Source organism: Grus americana, chromosome 18, assembly GCF_028858705.1.
Source record: "Grus americana isolate bGruAme1 chromosome 18, bGruAme1.mat, whole genome shotgun sequence".
NCBI lineage: Eukaryota > Metazoa > Chordata > Aves > Gruiformes > Gruidae > Grus > Grus americana.
In genome coordinates, this window is record NC_072869.1 from 7,623,499 (window position 1) to 7,650,367 (window position 26,869).

At 45.2% G+C, this 26,869-nt stretch overlaps 1 protein-coding gene across 1 annotated transcript in view; it reads right to left on the reverse strand.

Moving 5' to 3' along the window:
- MYO15B (myosin XVB) overlaps positions 1-24,470 on the reverse strand; it is a 39,765-nt gene extending 15,295 nt beyond the window's left edge. Inside the window, exons 1-35 of the mRNA XM_054846569.1 lie at positions 24,403-24,470; positions 23,944-24,040; positions 23,304-23,407; positions 21,421-21,484; positions 20,800-20,913; positions 19,080-19,241; positions 18,620-18,733; positions 18,138-18,196; positions 17,926-18,049; positions 17,096-17,191; positions 16,366-16,497; positions 16,058-16,183; positions 15,448-15,525; positions 14,971-15,119; positions 14,801-14,846; positions 14,296-14,420; positions 14,042-14,159; positions 13,342-13,541; positions 12,833-12,926; positions 11,091-11,165; positions 9,453-9,510; positions 7,767-7,897; positions 7,565-7,660; positions 5,821-6,056; positions 5,558-5,736; positions 4,779-4,851; positions 4,116-4,322; positions 3,925-4,004; positions 3,622-3,719; positions 3,353-3,440; positions 2,906-2,935; positions 1,814-1,924; positions 1,538-1,632; positions 712-963; positions 136-232 (exon numbers count right to left, since the gene is read on the reverse strand). Coding sequence (XP_054702544.1) covers positions 136-232; positions 712-963; positions 1,538-1,632; positions 1,814-1,924; positions 2,906-2,935; positions 3,353-3,440; positions 3,622-3,719; positions 3,925-4,004; positions 4,116-4,322; positions 4,779-4,851; positions 5,558-5,736; positions 5,821-6,056; positions 7,565-7,660; positions 7,767-7,897; positions 9,453-9,510; positions 11,091-11,165; positions 12,833-12,926; positions 13,342-13,541; positions 14,042-14,159; positions 14,296-14,420; positions 14,801-14,846; positions 14,971-15,119; positions 15,448-15,525; positions 16,058-16,183; positions 16,366-16,497; positions 17,096-17,191; positions 17,926-18,049; positions 18,138-18,196; positions 18,620-18,733; positions 19,080-19,241; positions 20,800-20,913; positions 21,421-21,484; positions 23,304-23,407; positions 23,944-24,040; positions 24,403-24,455 — 3,961 coding nt within the window. The 5' untranslated portion in view covers positions 24,456-24,470. The remainder of the gene's footprint in view (positions 1-135; positions 233-711; positions 964-1,537; positions 1,633-1,813; positions 1,925-2,905; positions 2,936-3,352; positions 3,441-3,621; positions 3,720-3,924; positions 4,005-4,115; positions 4,323-4,778; positions 4,852-5,557; positions 5,737-5,820; positions 6,057-7,564; positions 7,661-7,766; positions 7,898-9,452; positions 9,511-11,090; positions 11,166-12,832; positions 12,927-13,341; positions 13,542-14,041; positions 14,160-14,295; positions 14,421-14,800; positions 14,847-14,970; positions 15,120-15,447; positions 15,526-16,057; positions 16,184-16,365; positions 16,498-17,095; positions 17,192-17,925; positions 18,050-18,137; positions 18,197-18,619; positions 18,734-19,079; positions 19,242-20,799; positions 20,914-21,420; positions 21,485-23,303; positions 23,408-23,943; positions 24,041-24,402) is intronic.
- Positions 24,471-26,869: the final 2,399 nt, after the last annotated feature.

The following is a 26,869-nucleotide window of genomic DNA, read 5'->3' on the forward strand; positions in this document are numbered from 1 at the left end:
GGCACCCAAAACTCCTGCTATACAGCACCAGCAGCTCCTGCAGGGATTAACTGGGTTCCAGACAGGAGACAAGAACACCTTGTTATGCCAGGGAGGCTGCAGAAAGTGGTAGATGCCAAAGTGGTAGACACTCACCCATCTTCTGAAAATATTGTCTCTTCTGCTGGAAAGTTTCCCGAGGATAGTCATCGTCTTCACTGTTGGAGGACTGGTCTTCCATGTAGTCATAAACCTACAAACAGTTCACAAGATAGAACTAGCCAGCAAATACCTCTGTAGTTCCCTTATGTTCAGAAGTGATCTTCCCTTGGCAAGTTCTCATCTAGAACTTCTCCCCATCTGGGAGTGTCCAAAGAGATCAGTCTCTGACCCAAGGAAACATAAACCAAGTTCAGAGAAGGAGGAGTACGTTAGAGGCTGAAGACAGCTTGCTGGAAGATAAAGAATTCAGAGTGATGAATTTTCCTATGGAAAAATTCAGATCAGCTGGGAATTAATTGTCCAACACTGCAGCCAAACTTCCACAGAGCTAACACCATCAAGGTTTCATCCTGTGTCTTAAAGACTCGGCAAGCAGAGTTTGAAAGGCCTCAGTGTCATAGGTAAGCATAGGTCTCTGCTCTCCTCTCTGCCAAACCACTGCCACACTGGAAGGGAAGCAGAGCAAATGAAATTCAAACAAAATTCACCACCACTGTTTGTTTCTTATACCGTTTTTTCTGCCTTAGCTGGCGGTTCTGGAGCCTTTGGTGGTGGTGGAGCATTCTGGCTGCTAGGAGGCTTCTTGGGCTTTGGGGAAGTAGCTGGGAGTGGGGCTGAGGCTGGAGCCTGGGCTTGGGCTTGTGGTGGACTTGAGACTCTTGGTCTTGACTTCTCAAGAGACTGTTGCCACTGCTGCTGCTGCTGCTGCTGCTGCTGCTGCTGCTGGGAAATGCTCATGGCTTGAAGGGTCATCTGCTGGGCCTGGAGGAAGGAATTGCAATGCCCGTGAGCTCTAGGCTACACAAAAACACCAGCCATCACTCAGGCTGTCCCATTCTTTCACTGGTAATCACAGAACATCTACACAGCCCACTGCAAGTTTCCCAGTGTTATGGATGAGGCATGCCCAGGGAGTCTGCTCCCACCTGGCCAAGTATGCAGAGCTCCTAACAATGCCCCAAAGACTCAGCTACCAGTGAGATAGCCTGAGGCCTCCATGTACTTTGTACAGATCTGCATCTGTAGCAAATCCCAGCTTAAAAACACATGGGAATTATAGCTGAGGCTTCTCGAGGCCTGCTTTTGTCCCTGTTACTCACTCACCTATGGTGCCTCAGTGTTCCCATGTACACAAAGGGGCAAAAAGGGGGTTCCCAGTTTTGCAGTCTTAAATAATCCCAACTTTATATAGCTAACCCCCAGCACACAAGCACAGAGAGTTACAGAGCAGGCCTAAGGCAGGAGGGGAGCACGGCTAACCTCTTCACAGCATGTACACCAGTGCGTTGTTCTTCCCCAGTCCCTGGGCCCCTCCCAGCCAGTCCCTTCCACTCACCATGAGCATTGCTTGCTGGTTGATAAAGGCTTGCTGTTGTGCTGCTAACTGATTGGGATCTACAGCTGGAACCAAAGGCTGGGGCATAACCATGGCTGTGGAAGACACACATGGCTGCAAACACCCACAGGCAATCAATCGTTCCCCACAACGCCTGAGATCAGTGCAGGCTGAGTGTTCACTGTGCACCCTGACATTCAAATGCGCAGGCTCCATTACAACACCCGCCCTTCCATCCTCTTCCTCTGTATAGTTACTGAAATACTGTGTTATTACCTGGCATAGGTGCAATCCCACCAGCCGCTGGCATCATAGGCATGGCTGCTGGCATTCCCATCATCGAAGGCATGGGCTGGTAAACTGGTGCTTGAGTCATTCCAGAGAAGCCTAGAGGCAAAAGGCCACATGCACAGTGCTTTGGGGGAAATCACAGATCAGAAAGCCGTGATCAGTCCCCACAGAACACATCATATAGGCTGGGTACCTCTGGTTCTCTCCACATGCACCAACCATAGGGACATGTGAATGGTTTAGCTCTTCACACACAGCAGGACACTGCAAAACTCAGGTGGAAAAAGGAAACCAAATAGAAATGCATGGCCTGCCAGACTTTACAAAAGCAGAATCCAGACCCTGCTTCTGCAGTGTAGCTTAGGACACCACCATCCTTCATGACTCGGCATATAAATAACTCCTGCCTGTGTATGATTACAGAGAAGAGTTTCTCTTGAGGGATGGGCAAAGATTTCTGGGACTGCCACATCCATATTGGTCTCTTTGCAGCAGGTAGCAAGGGTGAATGAACAATGACCCCCGGCCTGGGTGGCATTGTGTATCATATGAAGGAACTGTGGGGACAAGTGACTCCCAGAAGTCAAGTCCCACATGAGGCCACAAAATGGAAATCCCACTGAGGGAAAAGCCAGCAGAGCAAGGGGCATGGAGATCAGTCTCAGCTAGAAGTGAGTCAGCACACAGCACAGGTCTGCTGAATCATGATGTCCTTGCCAGTGAGAATGGCACAGGGATGCCATGGAGAGATCTTCACATCCCTCACTGATATAAGTAGCCACATGAGTGACAAACTGGCCTCAGGCTAGTGATCTGTAATAGGGCTTGTGATGCCCCAGAGCCTCTACAATAGCCAAAAGTAGTCCTGGTCTCAGTCATGATCTGAACAGGACATTCCCCACCTTTCTGAAACAGATGAGTGTGTTCCTACACATGCAGATTTCTCAGTGCCATTAATATATTGGTGTTTGACTCCACTCTGCTGAAAATACCTGAGTCTTAGCTCCACAGAAATGAGGAAAAGTAAAGAAACCAAACACACAAACCAGAACCTCTGCAGGGTTCATACTTACTAACCCAAGGAATAGCTAGATATGATGGGAAAGTCTGTAAGGAAGCAATAATAAAGATTAAAACCCCCCTCTGAGAAAAGCAGGAACTATTTTGTGAAAGCACAAGGTGAATAGAAGGTGAATACAGGACTTAGGAGTATTGGGGCCTAGGGAAGAGGTAGCCTGAGTCAGAAGCAAGCTACCTGTTGCCTTAACCCCAAGACCAACTTGAGAGAGAAATTAAAAGCAGAACAAAGGTGGTACCTTATCTAGCACCTTCCCCAAAGCATCTGTCTCCCAGCACCTGGGAGTGAGGAGTGCAACTTCTGATAACCTTCACTAAAGACCAATGCTCTTCATGAATCAGTTGAGCCCATGCAATAATTAGTATTTAAGGGACTCCCTGACTTATGCTCACTGAAGCTTATGTAGCCCCACAGGTGTTCCCAGCTGACCCCATCCCCTTACAGACCTGTGGAAGGAAAGATTCCTCTCTGTGTGGGTCCAATCTTCCCACCTCCTTTCATGCGTCCATTCAGACTCTCCCTGTTCTCCATATCCTGCATCAAGAGAAAACCGAGTTATCTGAGCTCAGAGAGATAGACGTCGTGGAGGGAGAGCCATCTAAAGGCATATCTGAGCTGAGCAGAGGCAGAGTAAACAGGCAGAGGCATGCTTGAGGGAGTCACAGGGACAGAAGAGCTGCAGAGAGAAAGTAATAGGGAACATCAAGGGACTTACTGGTACTCTGGAGCCTTGATGCAGCACAGTGCTGAAGAGATCATCCACATAGTGATCCAAGCCTACAGGGGTCCTCAGGTCATCTCTGAATCTTGGATCTAAGAGCAGAGAGAAGTCTGGTAACAAGGCAGATAAGGAACATTCCCCTGTTTCCAGTCACTGTTAGACAGTCATGTTTTTGAGTGGGGCCCTTCCTTGCTCTACATCAAGAAGAATCACCTGTCTCCCCCTCTGCTCTGATTCCCTGGCTGGGGCCCATCTGGCCCTTCCCAGTGCCATCCACACTTCTGGGCAAGAGCTAACCTTGACGGAGATGATTGTATTCTGGAGGCAGACTAGGTGGTGGGAAGGCAGGGGCCCGGATGCCTGGAGCAGGAGGGATCCTACTGAAGAGGAAAATGAGATGACAACAGCACAGAATATGGAGAGAGAGAGATATGAGCCCCTGGGTGACAGGGCCACAAGTGGTGGGGCAGGAGGATTAGGCAACTTACAAATCCAGGTCAGAGTTCTGGAGGAAGCTTCTCTCCCTTTCAGAAGTGATGGGGTACTCAGTTGAGGACTGACAGGAGCTGCTGAGGTTGCTGGCCTCCTCCATCTCTCCAATGAGGTCCAGCACAAAGTCACATCCCAGCAGGTCCTGCCATGTGTTTCCAGTAAACATGGAGATAGACCACCCTCGAGACTTCTTATCACAGCCCCTGGTAACAGGAAAAGGAAGGAGACAAAAGGTGTCCAGGTAGGCAGGGGAAAGAGAGAGAAAGGAAAACATTGCATTTAGTTTCTTCTTGCCTTGTCTATCCTGGCTTAAGTCCTTATGATTTAGGGTGTGAATCAACTATTAAGTGCCCAGGGTCAGGAGAAAACTAGAATCACTAAAGATTTGTCCTTTTCTTTTTTTTCTTTCATCTTTTCTCCAAAACTGCTCTGATGGATCACACCACTGATTCCTCTGTTCCTAAAGAGGCCCGCAGTTCATGCACACAGATGGAAGGGTGAAGGAGAGAGCATGAGCCAGAGTGGGTAAGGAGTGGAGGAGTGGCTGTTCCACATCTGACCACATAAATTCTAGCTTGCAGCCCTGACCAGTCTGAACTTTAGAACTAGTGACAGCCTCTTTCACATCCCCAGATCTTCTCCCATCCTCTTGGCAGTACCTTGCACTCAGGAGCCAGCCTGCATACTGTTCCCCAGTCATCCAGGACTCCACCTCAGCTGAGATCTTCTCCTCTAGCACAGAAAAGAAAGTCAGAATACACAGCCTCCCTGGCAGGATCCAAAGTAACACAGTACACAGGCAGAGCCCAGCTGGAAAGTCTTACACACTCTTGAAGGGCAGGCAGAGGACAACTGAAAGCACATGGAGGGCTCCACATGAACACATTTACATCCAAAATAACTTTGATGGCACAGATTGGTATTTCCAACCTGACAGCTGAAAACTCTCACAATGTCCTGGTTCTCTTGGGCCACCACTCCACTCATCAAGGAACCAGAGCAGGGATGTTCTGCATTCAATTTGCAAAGCTTCTGAGTACTCAAGAGGCAGCATAAGTCAATATTTGATAAGGAAGAAAGGCAGAAAGTCCCTGTAACAAAGGCAGCAGTTACCGCTGCATGGGCTATGCAGTAATGGATAACAGGAAATCTAGACCCATAGACATGCATAACCAGAACAGCCCGCTGTTGAAATGGGCCCAAACCCATAAGAATCTCATCCTTCAGCCTGAGTAGCAAGTCTCATCAGGCCCAGATTTTGGGAGCTTTGTGTCTAAATTCAGATGCTTGTATCCCCCATAGTTGTACCAGCCAGAAGCAATTGGTGTTCTGATCCCTCTTTACTAAGCTGAGGGCAGTACTTTCTGAATGCTGATTTCTGCACTGGAAAAGTCCTTAGGGACTAGAAGATAGCAGAAGGGCAAGAAGCATGAGTTACCATTAAAGGTATGAACATCCAGCACCATCTTCCCTCTCCTCTGGTTTGCAGTCCACTCCAGCTGAGTGGGAGGGTAGGCCCGAGAGAAGGTAGAGTCTACCTCTGTGTGCTGTGCTGCTGTCAAGATCTTGCGCTGGCAAACAGCATTGTAGCCCTCCATGCCATGGTCTGACACAAACCTAGGAAAAGGCAACTGCCTTTAGCACACTGCTTATCTCTCTTAACCTTAATGAAAGTGTCGCGAAGTCTTTTCTCCTCCTTACTTCAGCAATGGCTTTTCCAGTGCTGGTGAAGGGGCAAAGCAGCTCAGCAAATTTGCCATCAGGACCCAAGCTCGCTGGCTATGCTCAGTGTCTGGGTTCTTCCATGTCTGGGCAACCACCTGACTGAAGATTTCATTGCGCAGAGCCACATTATTCAAACCTCTCCCAGCAATGTAGTTGCCCAGAAGTACCTCCTGCCAGCCATGGAGATTCTTGTCACCAATGAACCGCAAAATCTAGAAGCATCCAGGGGAAAAAAGAGAGAGAGGTCTAGCTGTAACTCTCTGTCCCAAACTGTGTTTAAGGTGACAGCCTGGGTTGTAGACACCAGAGTATTTGTGAGCCTAAGAAAAGTAGTCAACACTGAGACTGGGATCTGAACTCAGGCTTTGTGCACCACCTAAGTTCTGGGGAATTTGGGAGGCAGTGTTCATAAAGACTGGACCCTGAGTAAAAGTCAGGATGACTTCAGTCTCCTCTTAGTTATGCCTCTGACTCAGAATTTGTTCTTGCGCAAAATACTTCTCCTTCTTTGGACAGAGCTCAGATACACAAGCAAGTTACCATAGGCTGTTTGTCACTGTGTCTGAGCCCACAGGCTGCCTAGCTGTAAAAATTTGTAAAAGAAATTGATGCTTAACTGATCTTTGTGGAAAGCTCAGAGAGCCAAACACAAGGAAGCACTAACGACTGAATGTTAAAAAGACTTTGGTGTAGTTAATATTATACCAAGTAGTACGAGAAGTGGTATCTCAACCAACTCACTTAAGCAATGATTCAGTAATCACTATGTATTACAGCCTTTGCCAAAGAAATAGCCTTTATTATTATTATTATTATCATCAATGGAGAAAAATTATCTTTGATCTTCAGGAAAAATAATAGTAGCCTGCTTAAACACAATCCTATTCATGAGATTTTATTGAAGCTTATGCTTTTCTATAATTGGGAACACTGAGACAAAAGAAACTGGTTTTAGGTATCACCTTTCCTAATGGACTTATTTTAATTGCATGTAATTATCAAAAGGATTACTAGATCTACTTAGAAATTATCTGAAGTTTCATTCTGTTTTCAGAGAGTCAATGTTACCATTTTTAAGAAGAAATGTGTCTCACATCCACAGAGATGAAATAACACCATCCCCCTTAGGCAAACACTACAGAATTTGGGTGTCGTTCCAGGTGTACTTTTCTTGATGAGGAAGTCCCTGCCTTTTTCCAGCTTTTATATAACAGTTCACTGTCCCCTGTTGTGTACTGATGCAACTGTATGCCTGGGATACAATCAAAATATTTACTATAAACCACATCATGGAAAAGATCTGGGATTTATTACAGTTTTTTATGACTGACATACAATAATAAGTACTTAAGATAACAGATCTCCCTTATGCTGCCATTGCTACTGAATCTGCAATATTGGAAAACTAACCCTTAGCAGTCTAATTCCTACATGTCCTGCCAAATTCTGAGGCTACATCACCAGGCAATTCACTTTGATCCCATTGGTCTATGGCTGGTCTATGCCTCACCAAGAACACTGCAACCATAAGGGGCTGCATGTGATCTCTGCCAGACTGCTCCAATTGCCTAGAAGGATCAATTTATTCTGCTCTCCTAACACACCTTGTATTGTAATAACAGTAGCCACCACTAGCATCTTGTTGTACAAAGGAATAAAGACATCGTCTTATGCCCATATGTTCTTCAACAAGGCCCTGACCAAGAAAGACATCTCTTACCAGTTTGTTGACCTCAAGCGCGCTCTCCTGGTATTCAGCATCCAGACGGGTTAAGGGGTGCTGTAGAGGCTGACCAGGGGCAGGGAAATCTGTCTTCTACAAAGAAACAAAAGGACAGAAACAAAGTTTGTTCCTGGTGTTACTAGAACTAGTGTGTCTCCCCAGTGGGGAAGCAACAAAGAGATATAAAAAGAGTTCCCACCTGGAAGTGTGACTTAATGAAGGAGGAGAAAGGATAGCTGTTGATCGTGGGTGGGAGGGAAAGGTCATCTTTGACCTTGACTTCTGGAGACAATGCCTCAGTTATCTGGTTGTCCTGTGCTCGGTACTGACCTGCAAAAGACAGAGGTCTTGTGTTGTAGCAGTTGGAAAGGCAGCCAGAACACATCCGACTCACAGGGCAACACATGGCTAACAGGCATCTAACCTTGCCTGAGCACCTGTACCAGCCCCCTGGCTCCAGGAACACCCACTCCACCCCTGCTGCCCCAAACCCCCAAGCAGGCACATCCTCACTTCCTTGAGACCACAAGGCTGAACTTCAGGAGAGAGCTTTTACAACTCTGATCTTTTGGACTCTTAGCCCTGGATAACACCCAGCATCTGGAATTTCAATTCTGTCATGCAGAGTTTACAAGGCAGGACACATTGAGCCTATCCAGAGATACCGCTGACAACTGTTCAGTCAACGAGTAAATGAGAGGTCTTTGTGATGAAGCACTGGATGAAGGATTTATCATAGATAATATAAGACCAAAAATCTTCCTAAATTAAGAGATTTCTCAATGCAGTACAGCTTCTGTGCATTCCTCTATCTCCAAACCAATACGTCCCCTGATGCTCTCCTCCTCCTCCCTCTTTACATCCCATCAGCTTTCATTTTAAGCAGTTTCAGTGTGGTTCGTCCCCTGAGCTCCTCTAGGTAGCATTGCTCACTAGATCAGCTGATAGTCCGTGGAGGAGTATGCCATGAAGTATGAGGTATTTGGGAATCCAGCACAGTCTGCTTCAATTCACAAAACTGTTCTGCCTGATTGTATCTTTTACTGTGCTGTACAGAAGGCCAAAGACACAGCTGTCATTTTGTTATGTGCTATACCAACATAAAGAGGCAAATCCTGCCTCAACCTATTTGCAATTTAGATATATACATTGTACAGAGAGTTACAGAGGAAACAAAATTGCAAATAATTTAATGTCAAGATCAGGTCAACAACTTGGGAAATTGTTTCAGTTAGTGGTATTTTGGTGATTTGAAAACAAAACAAAAAAGTTTCCATCCCAAGCAAAACGGTTGCTTTAATTGCTACATTGTTGCATCCTTGAGTTGTTACATTGTTTCTATCCATTTCCATTTTAAAAGTGGTAATTACTTTTGAAGAAGTAATTTTTAATGAAAACAAAAAAATATTTCTTTGAAAGTGCCAAAATTGTAGTTTTGACTTCTTCACCTTAAATTTCCTTGAAGATTTTTGAGCAGAAAAAAGATGGGTTTAAATTCTCACACCCCAGATATGCAGTTCTGCAAGAGACCTGGGCTCATTACACAGTTTGCTGTCACATAGCTTTGACCAAAAAGGTTTGCACCATCACTGTCATCAGTTCTATCAGCACAGTTCAAAAGAAGAGCTGAAAAGGTAACAAAGACACTGAATTTTAATCTGGTGTTCTGCCCTCTGGCCCGTCACTTGTCCGCCCTGTCATGTTGGGAAACAATATACATGATACTGCTTGCCCTTATCATATTTACATTGCAATAATAATAAATCAAATACAACCCCGGTGACAGACAGCAGGTAGAACAAGCACATACTTAAACTGCTAGAAAACAAGGAAATAAACAGTAAAACAGCGCAGGAAAGTGAGGGAAGAAGGGAGGATTTCTCACCTTCAGCTAACTGCAGGAGGGCAGCAAGCTCTGCCGGGATCTCCAGCAGTCCCACATCCTGTGGAGAGAGCAAGCAGTCAGTCACTGGGGTACCAGCACTGAAACCCTGAGCTGTTCTGTTGAGAGTGGGGAAAATTACCTTTGAAAAGCTAGCCAGAGCAAGGATTGAGTCCTACAAATAGGGAAGTATCATATTAACACAGGTATATGACATGGGTCAGCAAAGGAGGGAAAGATGAGTAATTCCTAAAAAAACAATCAGCTGTCACAGGGGAAGTGACAGGAAAGTTGACTTTGACTCATCTCTCATTACTAACAGGTTTGGCATATTGCACAGAAGAGACTGCAGTTGAAGGGTAAGGGCCATTTCCTCCTGCTCCTTTTTCAGTCATTTTTATTTTTCAGTATCCAAGAGTGCTACAGCATAAACAAAGAGATCTGATTCTGATCTTTCATGCACACCACTGTTTTGGAGATTGCTAAGGAAGCTCAGATCTGTACCTGGGTAATTCAGATAAGAGTCTGGCCAAGAGCCTTGATTTTTCACTGGTTTGCACCTTGTATGATGCATGCATTTGTGCAAGGTAGGAAGTAAATGGGCCAATGCAACACAGTGTATCAGCATCAATGTCTGCACATAATGTCAGTTCAGGGTATTTCAGACAGGACTACTCAGATTAAGGCACTATGAAACCAAGCCAAAGGCACAAAGCACGAGCTTTTGGGGTTTGTTTTTTGTTGGGGTTTTTTTTGTGGTTTTTGTTTTTTGTTTTTTTTAAGATCTGCATACTAAAGCCTCTACTCACCAGCATACTATTCTGACATCTCTCTCCACATAGACTCTTGGCAATGCTTACAGATAAATTCACAGCTTTTTTGATCAGTTTGATTTTGCTCATAATAAGATACTTGACTTTAAATCTAGCTTTTCAGTGGTGTATTTGGGAAGTGGACTGTGAAATTCCACAGTCCTGAACCCACACCTGAGGAAGCAGGTGATATCGTGAGAGTACCTAGCGCTAAGTATTCCTGTTGTTGTTAATGACAAATCTGTGCAAAATTGTGGATGATGTCCATTCAGATTTCCTCACTACACACATCATAGAAAATATATGCCCCATCTAAACATACAAATAATGACATCTGTTAGCAGCATTACTTATAGTAGTTGATACAGGTTAAATACCCTGTAGACTGTGTAGCTAATGTGTTACGAAGCCTTTAATACCTCCCTTCCTCTACAACATCTTCCACAAATATATTTGTGCAGAACTGTCTCATTCCCACTCATCACAACAGAACATGATTATCAAAAATAGTCTTCCTCCCAGCTCCAAAGAACAGGGCCAGCGCTGTGAACATATACAGTACTCTGCCTCAGGACCACTTTATGATGCCTATGCCCAGAGACTGGGAAACACTGAACTAGTGAGATGGTTATGTATTAGAAGGCTCTCTATACCAGGCTAAACTGCATTCTTGCTGCTAGGTTTCCAGCATATGTGTGGGGTCTGTACCCTCTCCAGATGTTTTGCTGTTCCCCAGCAAACCTGGGCTGAGGAGGCATAGAGGAGGGGGAACACCCTGAGAGCCTGTCTTGTTTTATCTCAGACTCTCCCAGACTGTTTGACAACTTACCATTCCTTGGTTTGAACTGTCCTCCGTGTCACCACTGGCCAGGGACCTCCTCCTTCGTTTCCTTTCCTCTAACTCCTGTTAGGAGATGAAAGGGGGATGGGGGGTGGGAAAAGATATATATGAAGTCCCTTCCAGCTACTTCTGGGGGCAGATGCCATGGGTAGGCAGGAGCTGGTGTTCTGCTCCAGCAGATAAAATGACAGAACAGCTGTGGAGCCTTCTTGGGACTCAACACAATGCATTAAGGAGGAGACGCCCAGGCAAAGCCCTTCGCTTTGCTGAAACACCACCTGCCATGCACAACACAATTCAACACCAAGAGCTTTCACCACCAGCATTCCTGTCACACCTGGCCTCCCTTGCCTGGCATTTGATGTGTCTCAGGAGAAACACACACAGAAGCTGTCAGAAATTTTCACCTGCCTCCTCCAGCATCAAAGAACATGATAACGCAGCCTGAACATGGACGGATGAACTTGTCCACAGAGAGGGACCCCTTTAGAGGGGGTGGGATACCAAAAACCAAACTCCCTTGCAGCTCTGCCCTTTCCCATCCGTTCTATTGTCCCCCAGCCTCACCACTCACCTGACTCCCACTCTGAGATGGAAAAGGAGGGTCTCTCTCTCTCTCTCCTTTTGTCTGTGTTGCAGAATGGTGTGACTAGATGGGAGATTATGAGGGCTGGGCTGAGAAAGACAGTAGGCATGCTAAAGTCCAAAGGGCAGGGCTGTGGGGCGGGGGGAAAGGAGGAACTTTGCAGCAGGTGAACTTTGAGACCTTTATTGTTTCTACTGCATGTACAGAGACCTCAGCAATCAAACACTAGAGGAACAGAAACAGATTCAAAAGAGCTGTGCTGTTGTGGTTACCTGGGAGAAAGAAAAGCTGGATCCTGTCCAGGTAGAAAGGGGCAGGGAAAGGAACAGAAACATGCACTGTTCTGGGCATGGCATGGCATGGCAGAAGGAACCTGAGCAGTCTTCCAACAACTCTGACCTTAACCCTCTGCCCCATCCTTTGCTAGTCATGCCAGCTGTACTGTGTCTCTCTCTCCTGAAGCTGACAGCTAGAGGGATGTTAGTTGCTACCCTAAGGACGAGTGGTCTGGTTTCCCATTTTCAATTTTCTTTTTAATAGCTTGTGCAAAATACATTCAACTCATTTGATGGAACCACGTCTCTCTCCCACACACAATTTTCCATCTCCTCAAAACATTGCTGTCCTGTTCTCACCCCAACTATGGGCCCAGCTGATTTCCAAAAGGCCAAGGACTTCAGCAACCTGAAGGAGCTGTAAGGGGTCAGGGAAGTATCACTGTGAACTGTGAAAAAATCTTATATTTCAGTCAACATCTGAGAAAACACTGGAAATTGAACTGGACAACTAAAAGAGCAAGATGAATGACTCCTTATAGGTTGAGCAGAACAGAAACTCTGAAGGCCACAGATGGCATAAGCTCACATCCTGAGTGGGGCAACCTGGAGAAGCTCACGTACACAGACATACAAATCATACCTTTGCCAATTCTGAACTTCATATAGGGAAAGAAGGCTCCAGTCTCTGTGGTTCCTTCTTTCGACTACCTTTATGTCAGCCAGAGAATGAAGGACTCCTCACTGGATCATTTCCAACAAACCTTCTAAAGCCAACCCTGCCCTGGCCTCACCCAGTCACCAGCTCTCTCTAGCTAGGGCAGAAATAGCTCCTGCAGTATACCTGGTCCTGAGAAGAGTGTTGTTACCTGGTAGTGCTTCCTCCTTTGAATCAAAGGTCTGGAGATTAAAATCATGGTATTAAATTGCACCAAAGTCTTCTTCAGCCTCCTATAATGCTTCCTAGAGGGATGTAAAAAGAGAAGAATTGCTAACAAGGGAAACATCAACAAAATTTAGGCAGACGGTGAACTCAGTTCGAGGGTATGGGCCAAAAAGAACATTAATACAATCGGCCAGCCCTGATTTGGTCTTACTGTGTTAAACCTGGTCCTGTCTTAGATGTTTTCCCTACATCCTTTACTCTAGCTATCACAACATCAGCCTTAGCACAGGCAAGTTACTATAATAGTTTTGACAGCAACTGTATTTCCCCTGAAACCTCCACTCAGTGTTGGGAACCAGGCTGGGAAGTCCCTCCTCCACCATTCCAGTAAAAGGATTCCCCCTGGCAGAGCAGGCCAGGAGCCAACATGAGGAGGGTCTTGGTCAGGCACATCCCCACCTTGCTGTCCTAGGCAAGGACAAAGGGCTGTACCTTGCCTGACCTTTGACTCCTGACCTTGCCTGGTAGCCTCGGAAGTGAGCCTGAATGATTGTGACTTTCTCCTGGAGGACACGGAGGCGTCTGCGGCGAAGGAGGCATCGGAAGTTCCTTTGCAGGGTAACAATGGCCCAACTCTGCCTCTGCTTCCATCGTCTCTCCAGAAGCTGCCTGGCCGCCTCCTTCAGAAAGACCTGAGCAAAGGGGATAGCTGCTGACCCACAAGGAAAGCAGCCAGTTTCTTTAAGAGTTGATAATAAAAGCTGCTGCTTTATCTCTTTGTAGCCTTTAAGGCTCTCTAATAAGGAAACTGCACTCCCTTAATTGGGGAGGGCAGGAGGTGCAGGTGCAAGTGACAGAGATGGATGCATTTGTGGAAGACAGGGAATGAGGTAGTGATGAAGGTTAGTAGGCAGGAAAAGCAGAAACCCAGATTTCTGTCAAGGAATGCTGGGTAGACAAAGGAGTTGGCCATGCTACTACTACAGCCTGGAGCCAGAGTCTCCTGTTCTTTATCTGAAATGCTAGAAATCCCTCCTTCATACTTGAGACAAGAGGCAAAGCAAAAGGGAAGTGAAGGCATGCAATGTTCTCCTCCTTTGGGCAGAGCGCCAAGCTGCTCTCTGTCCATTGACAGCCAGTGAAGAGATGGCTAGGCCTGTGTGATTAAGATGGGATTCAATATAGGCATCACCTTTGTTACTCCAATCTGATAGAGATCTGAGGGGTTCCCCACCACACTAGACAGCACTGCTGCACAGCCTTCTCTCTCCTCCAAGCAGTCATGCCCTCGTCCAGCCAGGAGGCCATACCTGGGAGAGGAATTGTTGATATGATGGAAGCCAGGGCTGTAACTGTAGTCCTCAGAGGAGAACAAATCACAACGTGCTGACAAGTTCATCCAGGCTTTGAGTGGCTGGGGAATCCCAAGCCAGTACACTACTGTACCTGGCGAGGAAGTTCTGGAATGGAAGACGGACTGGGTATCCCTCCTTTCTAATGTGGATGGCCTCCAGTATCCCAGAATGCCGCAGCTGACAAGTGACATACTCCACATCAAAGATATTTGACAGCTGTGAATATAAGGCAGAAGAAAAATGTAAAACAAGAAATAAAGAAAAAAAGAAAGGATACAGAGGGTGGAGAGCTTAGAAAGGGTCTCCTTCTATTGTCCTGTCCTTGGGTTAGATTTTGCCATGGTCTATAGACAATGGAACACAAAACCCAACACATCCTTTGGTGTCCAACTTACACTGGCTTTTTATCCTCCAGCCTGTGGTCACCTCAGACAGCCACAGAAAAGGGTGAGAGACAGAGAAAAGGGGAAGAAAAGTTTCAAGCTGTCAAATGAAGCAAAGTAGTCCAAACCCCAACTGCAAAAGGAGAGCTGCTGGAAAGGACTGGACTTCAAGGAACTGAGGGACTCCATAAGGAGCTCAGGGTGCTGCCCTACCTTTTTGGGATTAGGGGTGATGCACCGGATGAAGAAGGCATGGCTCCTGCAAAACAGGAGGAAGAATCTTTGATCATCCTCCTCTCTCTGCTGACCTGGGAAGACTGCTGCACCCAGAAGGGTGTGAAATCAGCCCAGTGTAGGGATGGCACCATAACAGCACCTCGTACCTTCTCAGCTTGGCTGTGAGGTCCTGCAAAGACTGCTGGAATTTGGACACCAGTGTGGAGGCCTGAGGCTTGAGCCCTTTGCTTCTGACCCCCAGCTCCCTTTGCTGACTATAGGCAGCTTTAGCCTTCTGGAAAATGTGAGACACCACCTGCAAAAACAAAGAAATGACCAAAGCTCCCTCAACTACATGTAAAAACAATCTCTTCTCTCTGAAACTGAGGGACATTCTCCCTTGCCCCTAGCAGTGCCGGGAACCCAGCTGCATCCTCTGACAGCCTACGCATTTATAAATGCATCAATTGTGGGCAAAGACAACCTGCTCAATTCCCAAGTGTCCTTCAGTAGAACAAAACTCCTCATGGTTCCTCCTGGTTCTCCTGACACCTGACCAAGATCTTTGTGCTTCTCACATGAAAGCAATGAGTGGCTCGTTAGGTGTCTGCAATAGATCTCTTCATCTTGAACCACTACAGTACCTTGAGACGGCTCTGAGAGAAGATATCCAACACCTCTGGACGCAGATGGTCACGGTTTTTATTAAGAAACTTGTGCACCTGCAGAGGCAAAGTCTGATTTAATGCACTGTTCAGACCACCAACCAGACGGGCAAACACCCCTCTTACACACACCTCTACTTGGGGCAGGCAGCTGGAGAAGTAGAACAAGGGTAAAGCCCTAGAGAATGAATCTTGCTGTTCCTGCTGCCACCAGGAGTGGAGGAAACAATGACTTCCACTTTTAGGAGGGATTGCTCCTTTTCCCCTTCACATTGCTCAGCAGGCTTTGACCTCTCCATTTCTTTCAGTGGCAACAGCTTTCCTGGATTTCCAGGGCTCTGAGACAAGCAAGGTGGGCTGTTGTGTAGCTGAGGCCATTACCTATTTTGTTTCTGCCCAGAGGCAGCTTAGTTGCCTCTCCTAATAAGAATCTCCTTGTTTCTGATAAACTGATGCTCTAGAGGGATGTGCAGTTACAAAGAGGGTTTGGTTTTGTTGACAGCACTCAGAGCAGTTCCATCAGGACATCCACAGCACGCTTCCCAGCCGTCCTATTGATCCAGCTGCTCAGAGCCCCCTGCCAGCTCACCTGATAGGTGACAGGGCCTGCATAGTGCTTCACCGTGAAGACTGGCAAAGGCAGCTTGGGCTTGGTGTACCAAGGGCTGTTTCCATGATGGTAATGACACTTCTGGAGGAAAGTGTGGTCAGTGGCCTGTAAAAGGGACGACAAACATGTTTCCTGCTGTTGCAACATATTCAGTAAGCCAAAAAGCCACTTTTAAAACAAAGGTAAAAACATCTGGTGCAAACACAGTCTCCGTGTTTGATCTGTGTAACTGCCTTGCCGTAACCGTCCTGTGGAAAGGATCACATAAGAGGTTAAGAGCTTCTTACCTGAGTCAGTGAAGTCTGGTCATCCAGGATACACAAGATGCCATGGGGTTTTGCAGCAATGAAATCTAGGCATGACTCACTGTACATCTTGGAAATAGGAATCCAAACTAACTGCTCTTGGCTATATTCCTCCTGTTAAAGACCAACCAGTCAAATCCAGCCATGCAAACAAGAACAAATGGAGAGAGTTAATACAGGGATTTGGTTTATTCATCAGGAAGCTAGTGTTTCACTGCTGTTAGAAACTTGCCTTGAATTATCTGGTTTTGCCTTACGAAACTTCTTCTAAAGCCACTAATGATTTTCCTAATTTAAAAGAGGAAGGCTGCTAAGCAGAATGATAGTGAACTGTAAAAGACAACAAGTCTGATATAAATACACTTTCATCTCAAGGAGGACATGAGTGGTACATGAAATGCCATAATGAATCTACCAACCAGGCTTTAGAAGTATCAGCTGAGGTCTGGGGTCCTTGATCATGACCAGCTCACTTATAAAATCTCTAAAAGGGTGCAAGGCACTAACAAACTTCCCTTCCCTTCATTTACTACAGAATTAGTAAAAGATATTAAATAGCCAGCTCTTTGGACTAGGATTCCATGAGTACTGCTTAAGAGGGCCAGGTCCATTCAGCTTCCTGCTTCCCCACTAAAGGGTACTCTCCAGCTGAGGCTGCCTCAGCTCATTCCACATGTACTGCCTTTCACTTGCTGGTGTGAGTTCCATTTACCTCTTCCTGGGCAATGACAGTCTGGCTGAAAAAATGCTGGAGATGCTCATTGGCAAAGTTAATGCAGAGTTGCTCTAAGCTGTTCACCCCTAGATCCTGCAAAGACAAAAAGGCATCATCAGTTCCAAACCACAGCCTCCCAGGAGGCTGCGTCTTCTTGCAAATAATGCACAGCACCAGATGGTGTGATCTGAGCTGCTGGTTCAGCCAACTTGTTCTGATCAGTAAGTGTGAATGATCCGGAGAAATTCAAATCATCTTATGTCTGGTTTACAAGCTCTTAGCCTGGTTTATTGACTAGGCTGAACAGCAAGAGGCAAGACAAGCTGTGAAGGAGCACAAAGATGATATATACTCTTGGATGCACCCCCCCACCTGTATATGCTCCATTGTTTTCAACATTCATCAGAACACACAGATTTGAACAGAAATCCTAAGTATAAAACTCAGAGGCCTTGATGAGCACATATCACTCTAAGCCCCTGCTCTGCCTGTTATTTACTTACTGCAAGTCTGAGAAGCCCCAGGAGCAAATTGGTGCAGACGCATGGGTGTATACCTGCCATTCCTGACCCAGCACTCTAGATGCTACCCTAACCCCAATTTCAAAAAGTAACACCTTGCAGGGCCTTTGCTTACAAAATTATCAGCACTTCTCCTATCCCTGACCAGATCCAAAGCCTAGTGGATCAGGGAGAATCTCTTCAGAAACTTCACTGGATCCTGGACTTGCCCCTACTCAGATTGGGAACAACAGAAAAGCAGGGTCTGAGGAGAATCAGCACATGCACTTTCAGCCCAGAAAATTTCAAAAGAATAGGAAAAGCAACCTCAAAACCATGTATGTCCACAATGCCTACAGCACAGTCTGATTCCCAGGGAGCCAACCACTCATTGATTCTCAACAGCAGCCACTCAAAAAGCAGGTAATACAGAGTCTTGGCAATGGAGTCCCTGAATAGGAGAGGAAAGTAAAGCAAAGTTACAGCAAAGATAGCACCCTTGGGTGCATCTCACCAATGCAAACAACAGCAGAAGTCACCTGGCATCGATGGCTCCTTCTACAGACAGAGGGGTGAAGATCCGATCATAAGAAGTCACCTGGATACATAAAGAGCTAGAATTTACTGTTATTATCTCACAAATAAACATTTTTTTAAATCCACAAGGAAGTCAGCTTGGTTAATAAATGGATTTTTTTCTATTTGGCATGAGAATTTACCCAAGTCTGAAAGGAAAAAGTAAAATCAGAATTTTGCTGCCACATTTCAGGGTGGGAGTCAGCTGGCCAAAGCGTTAGGCTTGAAGCCACCTCGTGTCGGAAAAAAGCCCTCCTCAATGTGAGTTCTTCCATCTTTAGAGAGGTGCCTTGAGGGGTTCAGCCCATCCCCATTACTGATCCAGCACAGCAACCATTTTACTCCTGCTATTACCTCCCAGATTTTGGACCCTCTGCTGACAGAGTGCTGGGCTAGGGTATTCCATGCTTCAGGATGAATGAGAAATCGCCAAAAAGGTACTCACAGTGACACGGTGAGTGACAGCCCTTTGCAGGAAATCTGCTGAGACACGCAACAAATTGGCCACAATCTGAATCTCGGTGTCACTGGCAATGGCTGCGTGTTCGTAGCATTCTTTCTAAATAATGGAGAACAAGAGATTCAACTGTGAATAGGATACTAGGTTCCACTAGCATTAATGTTCTCAACAGCACCTCAGCTGCACATAGCTGGTCACAGCCTGGCCAAAACAGCAGCATCTAGGTTCATTTTTGCTCCTCAAAGAGCCACCCAAGCTCTAATGACCTTTGATTCCCATCTTCTGTCCTTGCCTAGGTCAGCCTAAAGCCTAATATCATAAGAACAGAATAGTCTTCAAAGGATATCATCTTCCGTCAAGAATAATGTCCCCAGTCCCATTACATGGGATAACAGCAATGTTCAGCACAAATAGCCCATTCCCAGGCTGCCAAGGATCAGTGTACCTCGTAGGAGGTAAAGCAGATATTCCCCAGTTGCAGAATGGCGGCCAGGACAGCCCAGGTGGAGGTCAGCTGATCCTCCGAGAGGCTGATTCCCTCCAGAGCTTGCGCCAAGACCAGAAAGTCCCGACTGTCCTCCTTCCCCAGGATGTCACAGGCTCTGCCCTGAGAGAACAGGGACAGATAACAGTGGTCAGCCCCTTTTGCCCCAGGCTGGAGCTAAGCTACCAGCAGCAGTCTTCAGAGAAGTAGTTCAATGTTTTAAGGACTGGAGGAATCTGAAATAAAAAGACCAAAGACACCACTAGTGGAAGCTCAGCATTCATGACAGACCAGTCTCTTTTCTCTCTGGAGTTTTTGAGAGTAAGATCTCTTTTGCTCACACATGCTAAGTTTTTATTAAGGTTCCAATAGAGGAACCCCAGCTACCCCTTGCTAACTGCTGGAGTGCAGCTTGAGAGAAGAAAAGAGTGACAGAATTTACTCCAAGGTCAGTAATGTCAGAGTTGCTACCCCAAATGGTACCAGCACCCAATGTATCAAAGAAAATGGATTTCTGTGCACCTACAGATCCATCCTGGATTATAGTCTCACTCACCTCTGCCACATAACTTCACTACAACATGAGCATATCATACCTTCTTCTTGTGCTTTTCTCTGCAAGAGGACACTCCTAACAACTGCCTGTGACCCTAAAGTTCACAGGAATCCTGGTTCAAGGAGGTCTGTAGAACCTGTTTGTGTACAAGGGCATTATTTGACAAAAGTTTCCATATGATCGCCAGATTCAGATGAGGAAAAGAATGAGGTCCAGGCAGCCCTTGGGCTTCTTCTTGCTAGGACCAAGATCCAAGAGAGATTTTTGTCAATCTCTGCTAACTTCTTTACACATGATCTGATCTTTTTCCCTTTTCTTCTCTGCAGCAGGCTGAGACACTCCTGTTAGCTACCACCTTGAAGAGTTTAGTTTACAATGCAGATCCTTTGCCAACTAGGAACGTCACCCCGTTAAGGGATGGGCCCTTAATTGCCCTCCATCCTCGAGTCATTAATAGTACTTGTCCATTCCTTGCCTGAAGGAAAGCTGACAGCAATCATTCCTCAAGCATTCCTCACATGACCTCAGCTGCTGTAAAGAGTTTGCCCACCTGGGAAAGCTGACCCACACAGCTGAAATGGTAGAGATATCTTGCTATTGCTGTGAATTCCTTGAGTACGGAAAACATCCTTAAATAAAAGAAACCATGCTCCAAGGTGATGACTTGCCATAAGTCTGGCAAACAATTTTCCAATTTAAATAGATTGTAATCAGCAGTACATTTCAGCGGTTTAAAATTCCCACGCACTGACTCAGTCAATGAAGCAAGTGTTTTGCCGAAGGTAGAAAGAAATATCCCCTGCTCTTTTCAGTCCCAAAATAAATTGCAAATCCAAGGAAAGGCAACGAGAAAAGGATATCTTCACCACAGGGTGGAGCCATAGGCCTACGCGATGACTTCTTTTTTGAAAGGCTTGCTTTAGGAGCAGAAGGGGCTCACATAGGAGACAAAGGCAGTCCTTCATAGGTCAGGTGTGAGAAGGAACAGAGCAGTCTTTAGCATAGTCTGGTGAGGGACACATCAGGAGGGAAACAAAGTTATCAGGTGCCTTACTAAGCAAACAGAAGAGATGTCTTGGCCGTTTCACGCTATCGGTTGCTGCAGAGCATCCTCACCTCACTCACCTGATTCAGGTAAAAGTAAGACTCTGCCTCTTGCAAGTACAACTCCTCTTTCTGCTCCACAGGCAGCCCAGCCAGTAGCTCATAAAACACATGGTAGTTCCTCTCACCATGGGCCTGACAGGGGACACAGTTCACAGAGTTGACTCATATCCAGTTCCAAAACCCTGCAGAATGCATGCTGCCACGAACCAAACACTCAAAGAGCAGGACACTGAAACTCTCAGGTCAGCAAGATGAGGCCAGAAGCTTCAGTTTCCAGGATTTCTCACTGACACCTTAAGAGTATTCCATCTGAGAGCAGTCTGTTTCACACAGCTCTAATATCTAACCTTTTCCACACTCCAGATATTAAGAAAAAAATAGTTGAGGAAATATTTAACTTCCAGTAATCCCTAATAAGTGGCTTAATTCAACCTGTTTGAGACAGAGCGACCTCCTATTTTAGCCAAATAAATGATCACCTTGTGCTACACAGAGGGAATGTATTTCTTCCTAACAGAAGAAATGGGAGAGAATTCTCATACTTATTCCCATCCCTGTTATTTAACAGTAAATTTAAGATTAAATACAAATAATGGAGAGAGGGATCCCTCTAGGAGGGAGGATCTCATTGGTCCTCACCTGAAATACCACACGAGACTTCTCCAGCAGGTACTGGGAGATGGATGTTCCCACCACGACGCCACTGAGCATAAGACAATAACAGATCCTGTCAGAAGCTAGTGACGGGTTTTCTGTAGATCCATTTCTCTGAGGATTTAGCAGAGGGAATTGTTGCTTGGAAACAAGGATATGACCTGACCAACTTGGTCTGAATTTTGAAGCTTTCCAGCACTAGTGTTTTGTATCAGACTGTTACAGAGAAAGCAGCTATAAGACACACAGATTCAAGTTTGGGTTCTGAACAGCCTCCGGAGTACAAAGGAGCTTGGACTTGAATGATCCTCACAGAACATGTCCTGAAAACAGTCCAGGGAACATGCCATGCCCCTTCCCTTCAGCCATATCTGATTGCTGTTGCATTATCACTCCCCCATCTGACCTTACCCACCCATTTCATATGTCATGTTGATAGCCTGTGGGGACAGGGACCACTTTTTTGTTTTGCAATTTAATTGTATCTTGCACAAAGTGATCCTGGAACAAAACCAGGATGTCCAGCTACTACAGCCATAGTGGACCATGCAGCCAGCAGCCTGGAGTTAAGCTGCGTGCAAGGATCTATAGGCCTTTAAGCCTGTTTTGTCCCCCATGCAGATTAGGCAGGTGTGTAACAAAGGGCTGGGTTAGTGGGCACCTGAATATATACAATGATTTGAGAAGAGTCAATATGGCTTCTGTAAAAGGAGATCCTGCCTCATGAATCCCCTGGAGTCATTTGAAGGGGATGACAATTTTGCAGATAAGAATGATCTGAGGGATAGTCTACATGAATTTCAAAAAGGTGTTGACAAAGTTGTGAGAGTTTTAAGGAAACCAAGAAACCACAGCATAAGATGGAAGGTCCTGATGTGCGTAGGAGTAAATGGCTAATCCTCTTAACAGTGGGAGGCAACCACTAGAGTTCCACAAAATGTCTGTCCTCTGACCTGTGAGCATTGCTCAAGGTTTTATGAGTGACCTAAAAGAGGAGCTGAACAGCAATGTGACAAAACTTCCTGATTTTATGAAATTATTCAAGGCAGTGAGGATGAAGGCCAACTGTGAATAAAAGCAGACAGACCTCACAATACGGAATGAGCAAGAAAATGGCACACGAAATTCACTGTAGATAAACGTAAAGTGATGCATACAGGCTGAAACAATCCCAGCGTCACGCATAAACTGACAGGCTCCAAGTTAACCATTACTGCTTAGGACTGAGACCTTGGGGTTACGATAGACAGTTCCATGAAAATATCAGCTCAGTGCTTGGCAACAGTAAACAAACCCAAACAAACAAAACAACACCAAAAAAACAGAAGTTAGAAAGGAGGCAGGATCAAAACAAAAAAGGTATTTTTCACGGAACTGGTTAGAGCTGTAGACCACCTGCCAAATACTATTGCAGAGGCATGAAGCTTATATGAATCCAAGAGGAAACTGGAAAACCACAAGAGTCTCAGAAAAACTCCTGAGCTGCTGCAAATGGTTAAGAGCTAACAGAGTGTTAGAGAAAAGCATTATACGTATTTGGCCTGTTCTTACTGTTGCCTCAGTGAATGCTTGTGGCCAGTGTTGGAGACACAACATTGTATTAGATAGTTCCTTGGTATAAACAAGTTCAGCCATTCTTATGTTCTTAATTTATCACCCGTCTTGAGAGGTGAAGTTCTATTCTTTTGTGGAGGAAACCAAAAAGCAAAATAGGGGTGTGAACTCACCCTCTGCCTATCCTGATGATAACAAGAATGTAGGAGAGGAAGGGCTATTGCATGAGCTTTAGGCACTGCTAGACCTTTTCTCACCCAAGCACCCCTTGACAGCTGGGAAGGAGAGCAATCCAAGATGTTCCTTTAACTCACTGTCGCAGGTGGACATTCAGAAGCTTTCCAAAACGGCTTGAGTTGTCATTCAGGATGGTTCTGGCATTCCCAAAACTCTCCAGGATGGGTAGGACATTGCAGGGCTTGAAGAAAAGAGGGAGAGAATACTTCAGCAGCAATCATGGGTTTTAAAACCCCAAAAGGACTTAAGTAACTGTTAGCTTGAAAATCCAAGAAAAATGGGACTTCACTGAAATAATTCTTGCCTGGCTAAAGACTCTCTTCTTAAATTTATCTTGGTGAGTTGCCATTGGTGAGTCGCTCTATGAGCTCTTTACCTTCACTGCTATGATCTTTCACTTCTGCTCTGTGTTTGTTCAGATTCACCTCCCAGACATTGCTACAAGGTCTCTAAGGCAGGTATCACCTCTCTGTTCAAACAGATACAGCACTCTATACAGCATCAGGGCTCCCAGATACTAAAATACAGAACAACAAATACATCAGCTGTCCTCCTGTCTTTATGGAAGCTTCACCTTGAACCACAAGCCATCCAAAGTCCAGGTCAGTTAAACAGGAACAAAGAAATAACATAAATAATATGGCTTCTTTACCCTATCTTTGGCTTCTACTTCTTGCCTGACCATCACAGCATAAAGCCAACCTCAGTGCCTCTTACCTGCCTGATCCTGTGGCTGTCTGTTCTCTGGTACAGCATGGTCAGGTATTGCACAATTGCTTTGGCAGCTTCTGTTTTACCTGATCCACTGTGTCCACTGGAGGAACAAGAGGTAAGGAAGCTGGCATCAAAACAGAATTACCTAATTTAGACATATCAGAGGACCCGTTACAGTAAATAAGTGGAGCTGTACTGATTTACAACAAATGAAGATCTGTCACATATTGTTTGAAACTTTGAGACAATTTGACAAAATAGGCCTACTCCTCCAAACTGATGTGATGCTAGATTCAAACTGTATTTGTACAGAGTGAAATAAAAATCCATCTTATTCATGTTCTCTACTGACAGCCTTCACACAAGAGCCAGAATGATAAACTCATGGACAGTGAAATATAAAGATAAAAGTCATACATAAATAAATGAACAAGCCTTTGAACAAGTACCCTTATTTCCTACCTGATGATGACACACTGGTCTTGCTCTGATGACTGGGATAGCGTGTAGGCCATTTCTGCTATGGCAAAGATGTGTCTAGATGTACAGAAAGAAAACCTCGGTTAACTGACCTCACAAATACAGCACCAAAAGGTTACTCATCAGTGATCTATTTTAGAGATTGGCCAGTATTTTGGTCTGAGAAATGTGAGGAAGCAGGGAAATCAGAGCTTTGTTCTTTGCTGACATCACATTAATATCACTGTTACAAGCTATTGCAAAGTTCAGGTTCCTCCAAGACCTCTTCAGCCTAACCTCAGTAACGCTCTGCCACGGTGTTTAATGTAAGGGACACCAGCAGTATTACCTACGCTAGAGGAACCTGCCTACATTGCTAGCTCTGGTGGGGCTGTACCAGCGTTAGCAGTGGGGAGCACACACTGCCAGAACTCCTGTATTGGCACATCTAACAGTCCCAGCAGGCATTGAATTCAGGAGCTTCAAGCAATACTTAAGAAAATCGACCTGAAGAGTTTAGCTCTGTAGCATTACAGGTCCAAGCAACTGCCACTTTGCCACATGGATTGTTCACTTCCTGATCTGTCAGACAACTGGAGGGAAATCAGATAGTTTCTGGAGCACAAATGGAACAGAGTTTGGGGAGTTATTTGAGAAAGAGAAACATACGGGGCATTTTTTGAGAGAGTCCCTTGGTGGTACTGGATAGCCACATCTTCAGAGTAGATACTGAGGTCTTTGAAAGGATTCACAGAAATCAAAATGTGCCCAATGTAAGTCTAGGACAAAAATAAGAAAGGGGGAAAAAAGCTAGTGGCTTCTTAGAATTTTCTGAATAAGGAATACATCAGAACACATAGATTAATACAAAGATTAAAACTACCTTTAAAGGAATACTGTCTATTCTGACTATACTGCCAGCTTATACAGGGCATAGCATAATTTTTCAGTGGTCATTTTCAAAGCTCTGCCATTAATATTTTGGACAAGTGGGTACTCACTAGTCCATGGTCATCTTCACTGGTCACTGTCTATTCTTCAAGCTTCATGGGAAAGTACAGGCACAGGTTTTGAACACCTGAGCCGGTAAGTGAAAAAGAGAACAATTAGCCGTCCAAAACTAGCTCTGGACTGCAACACTGTGAAATGTTTGCAGAAACTCTGATGTTTCTTCTCAAGATCCACAATTTTTAGTCAGAACTGCTTTGTTAAGACAGGAGGATTCCACTAGGAGTAGCTGAGGCTAAAACTGAACCCAAGTATACTCATGGGTTGACAACAAATAACAAAATTAGAAAGAAACTCTGGGACTTTCAGATTTTACCGCAAATATTTCATGCTACCCATTTTCTGAGCAAAAGCAGTGTGAGTATCCTTCTTATCACTGTTCCCTGTAATGAGTGAGCTCTTGAGCTACTTGATGCATTATTAAAGCTTGATGGAATAAAATAAATTATTTTCTCTTAAAGGTCAAAATGAATAAGCACTGAAGAAAAAACAAAACAAAACACTACCCATACATAAATAAGATTGCGATGGAACCTTTTCTTCAGACACAGCAGAACTGAGCTCTCACAGACTTCCCTACAAACAGAGGAAAGGACTTGTCAGCCATAAGCTTCACTTGCATGTGTTAATATTAACCTTTCTGCCTTCCCAAGGATTTTGTAGGAGGCTGGGATCTGAAACTATTCACTGCCTTCGCATGGTTCCAACATGTCTAGGATTAAACATACCAGAGAATAGAGCAGCCAAAGCTCAGAATGTCCAGCCTGTCCATCTCTGTGTGCTCACACCTCCTTGCACACAGCCTTTACAGTTATTATCTCAACAGGATGGCAAGGGTAGAGGGTGCAGGACAATGTGTGAGAAGCAGTGTTAGGTGCTTCTCTTTCAACAGCAGCAGTGAACCCATGATTTAAAAACTGTTAAAGATGTAGGGCCTCAGTTTGCCATAGCTGAAGGCGACGGGAGTCACTAAAGCCAGGTACCAGTGTCAGTAGACAAATAGCACAGAAATGTGCCTCTCATCCTGAAAGTCTTCCTGACTTACCACTCACTTCATGTAACAAGAATGGTATGTCAAACTCCCAGTTCTGTCCCTCTGCAACACCACAAAAGTCACATCAGCCTCTAAACCTTGTTTCCCCTACCCATAAAATATATTTGGGGTTTTTAGAACCCATTTCAGGACTGGGAACCATTTAAAAGGAGAGGTAGAGTTCCCTGGTTGCATCTGTAAAAGTCTGCTAACTAAGATGAGCTGCTCTCTCTGCTGCATGACTGCAGAGATTCAGTGTGCACTCTGTGCAGCAGAGCTTGGGGACATGCTATACACAACAGTCAGGAGTTCCCTCTGCAGCTGTGCTCCTCCGCACGTGATTCAGTGTAGGTCCATAACTTAAATAATGCAATTCAATCTTTTACTTAGCTTTACTGAGGAGCATCAGTTACTCAGCTATGATATGCT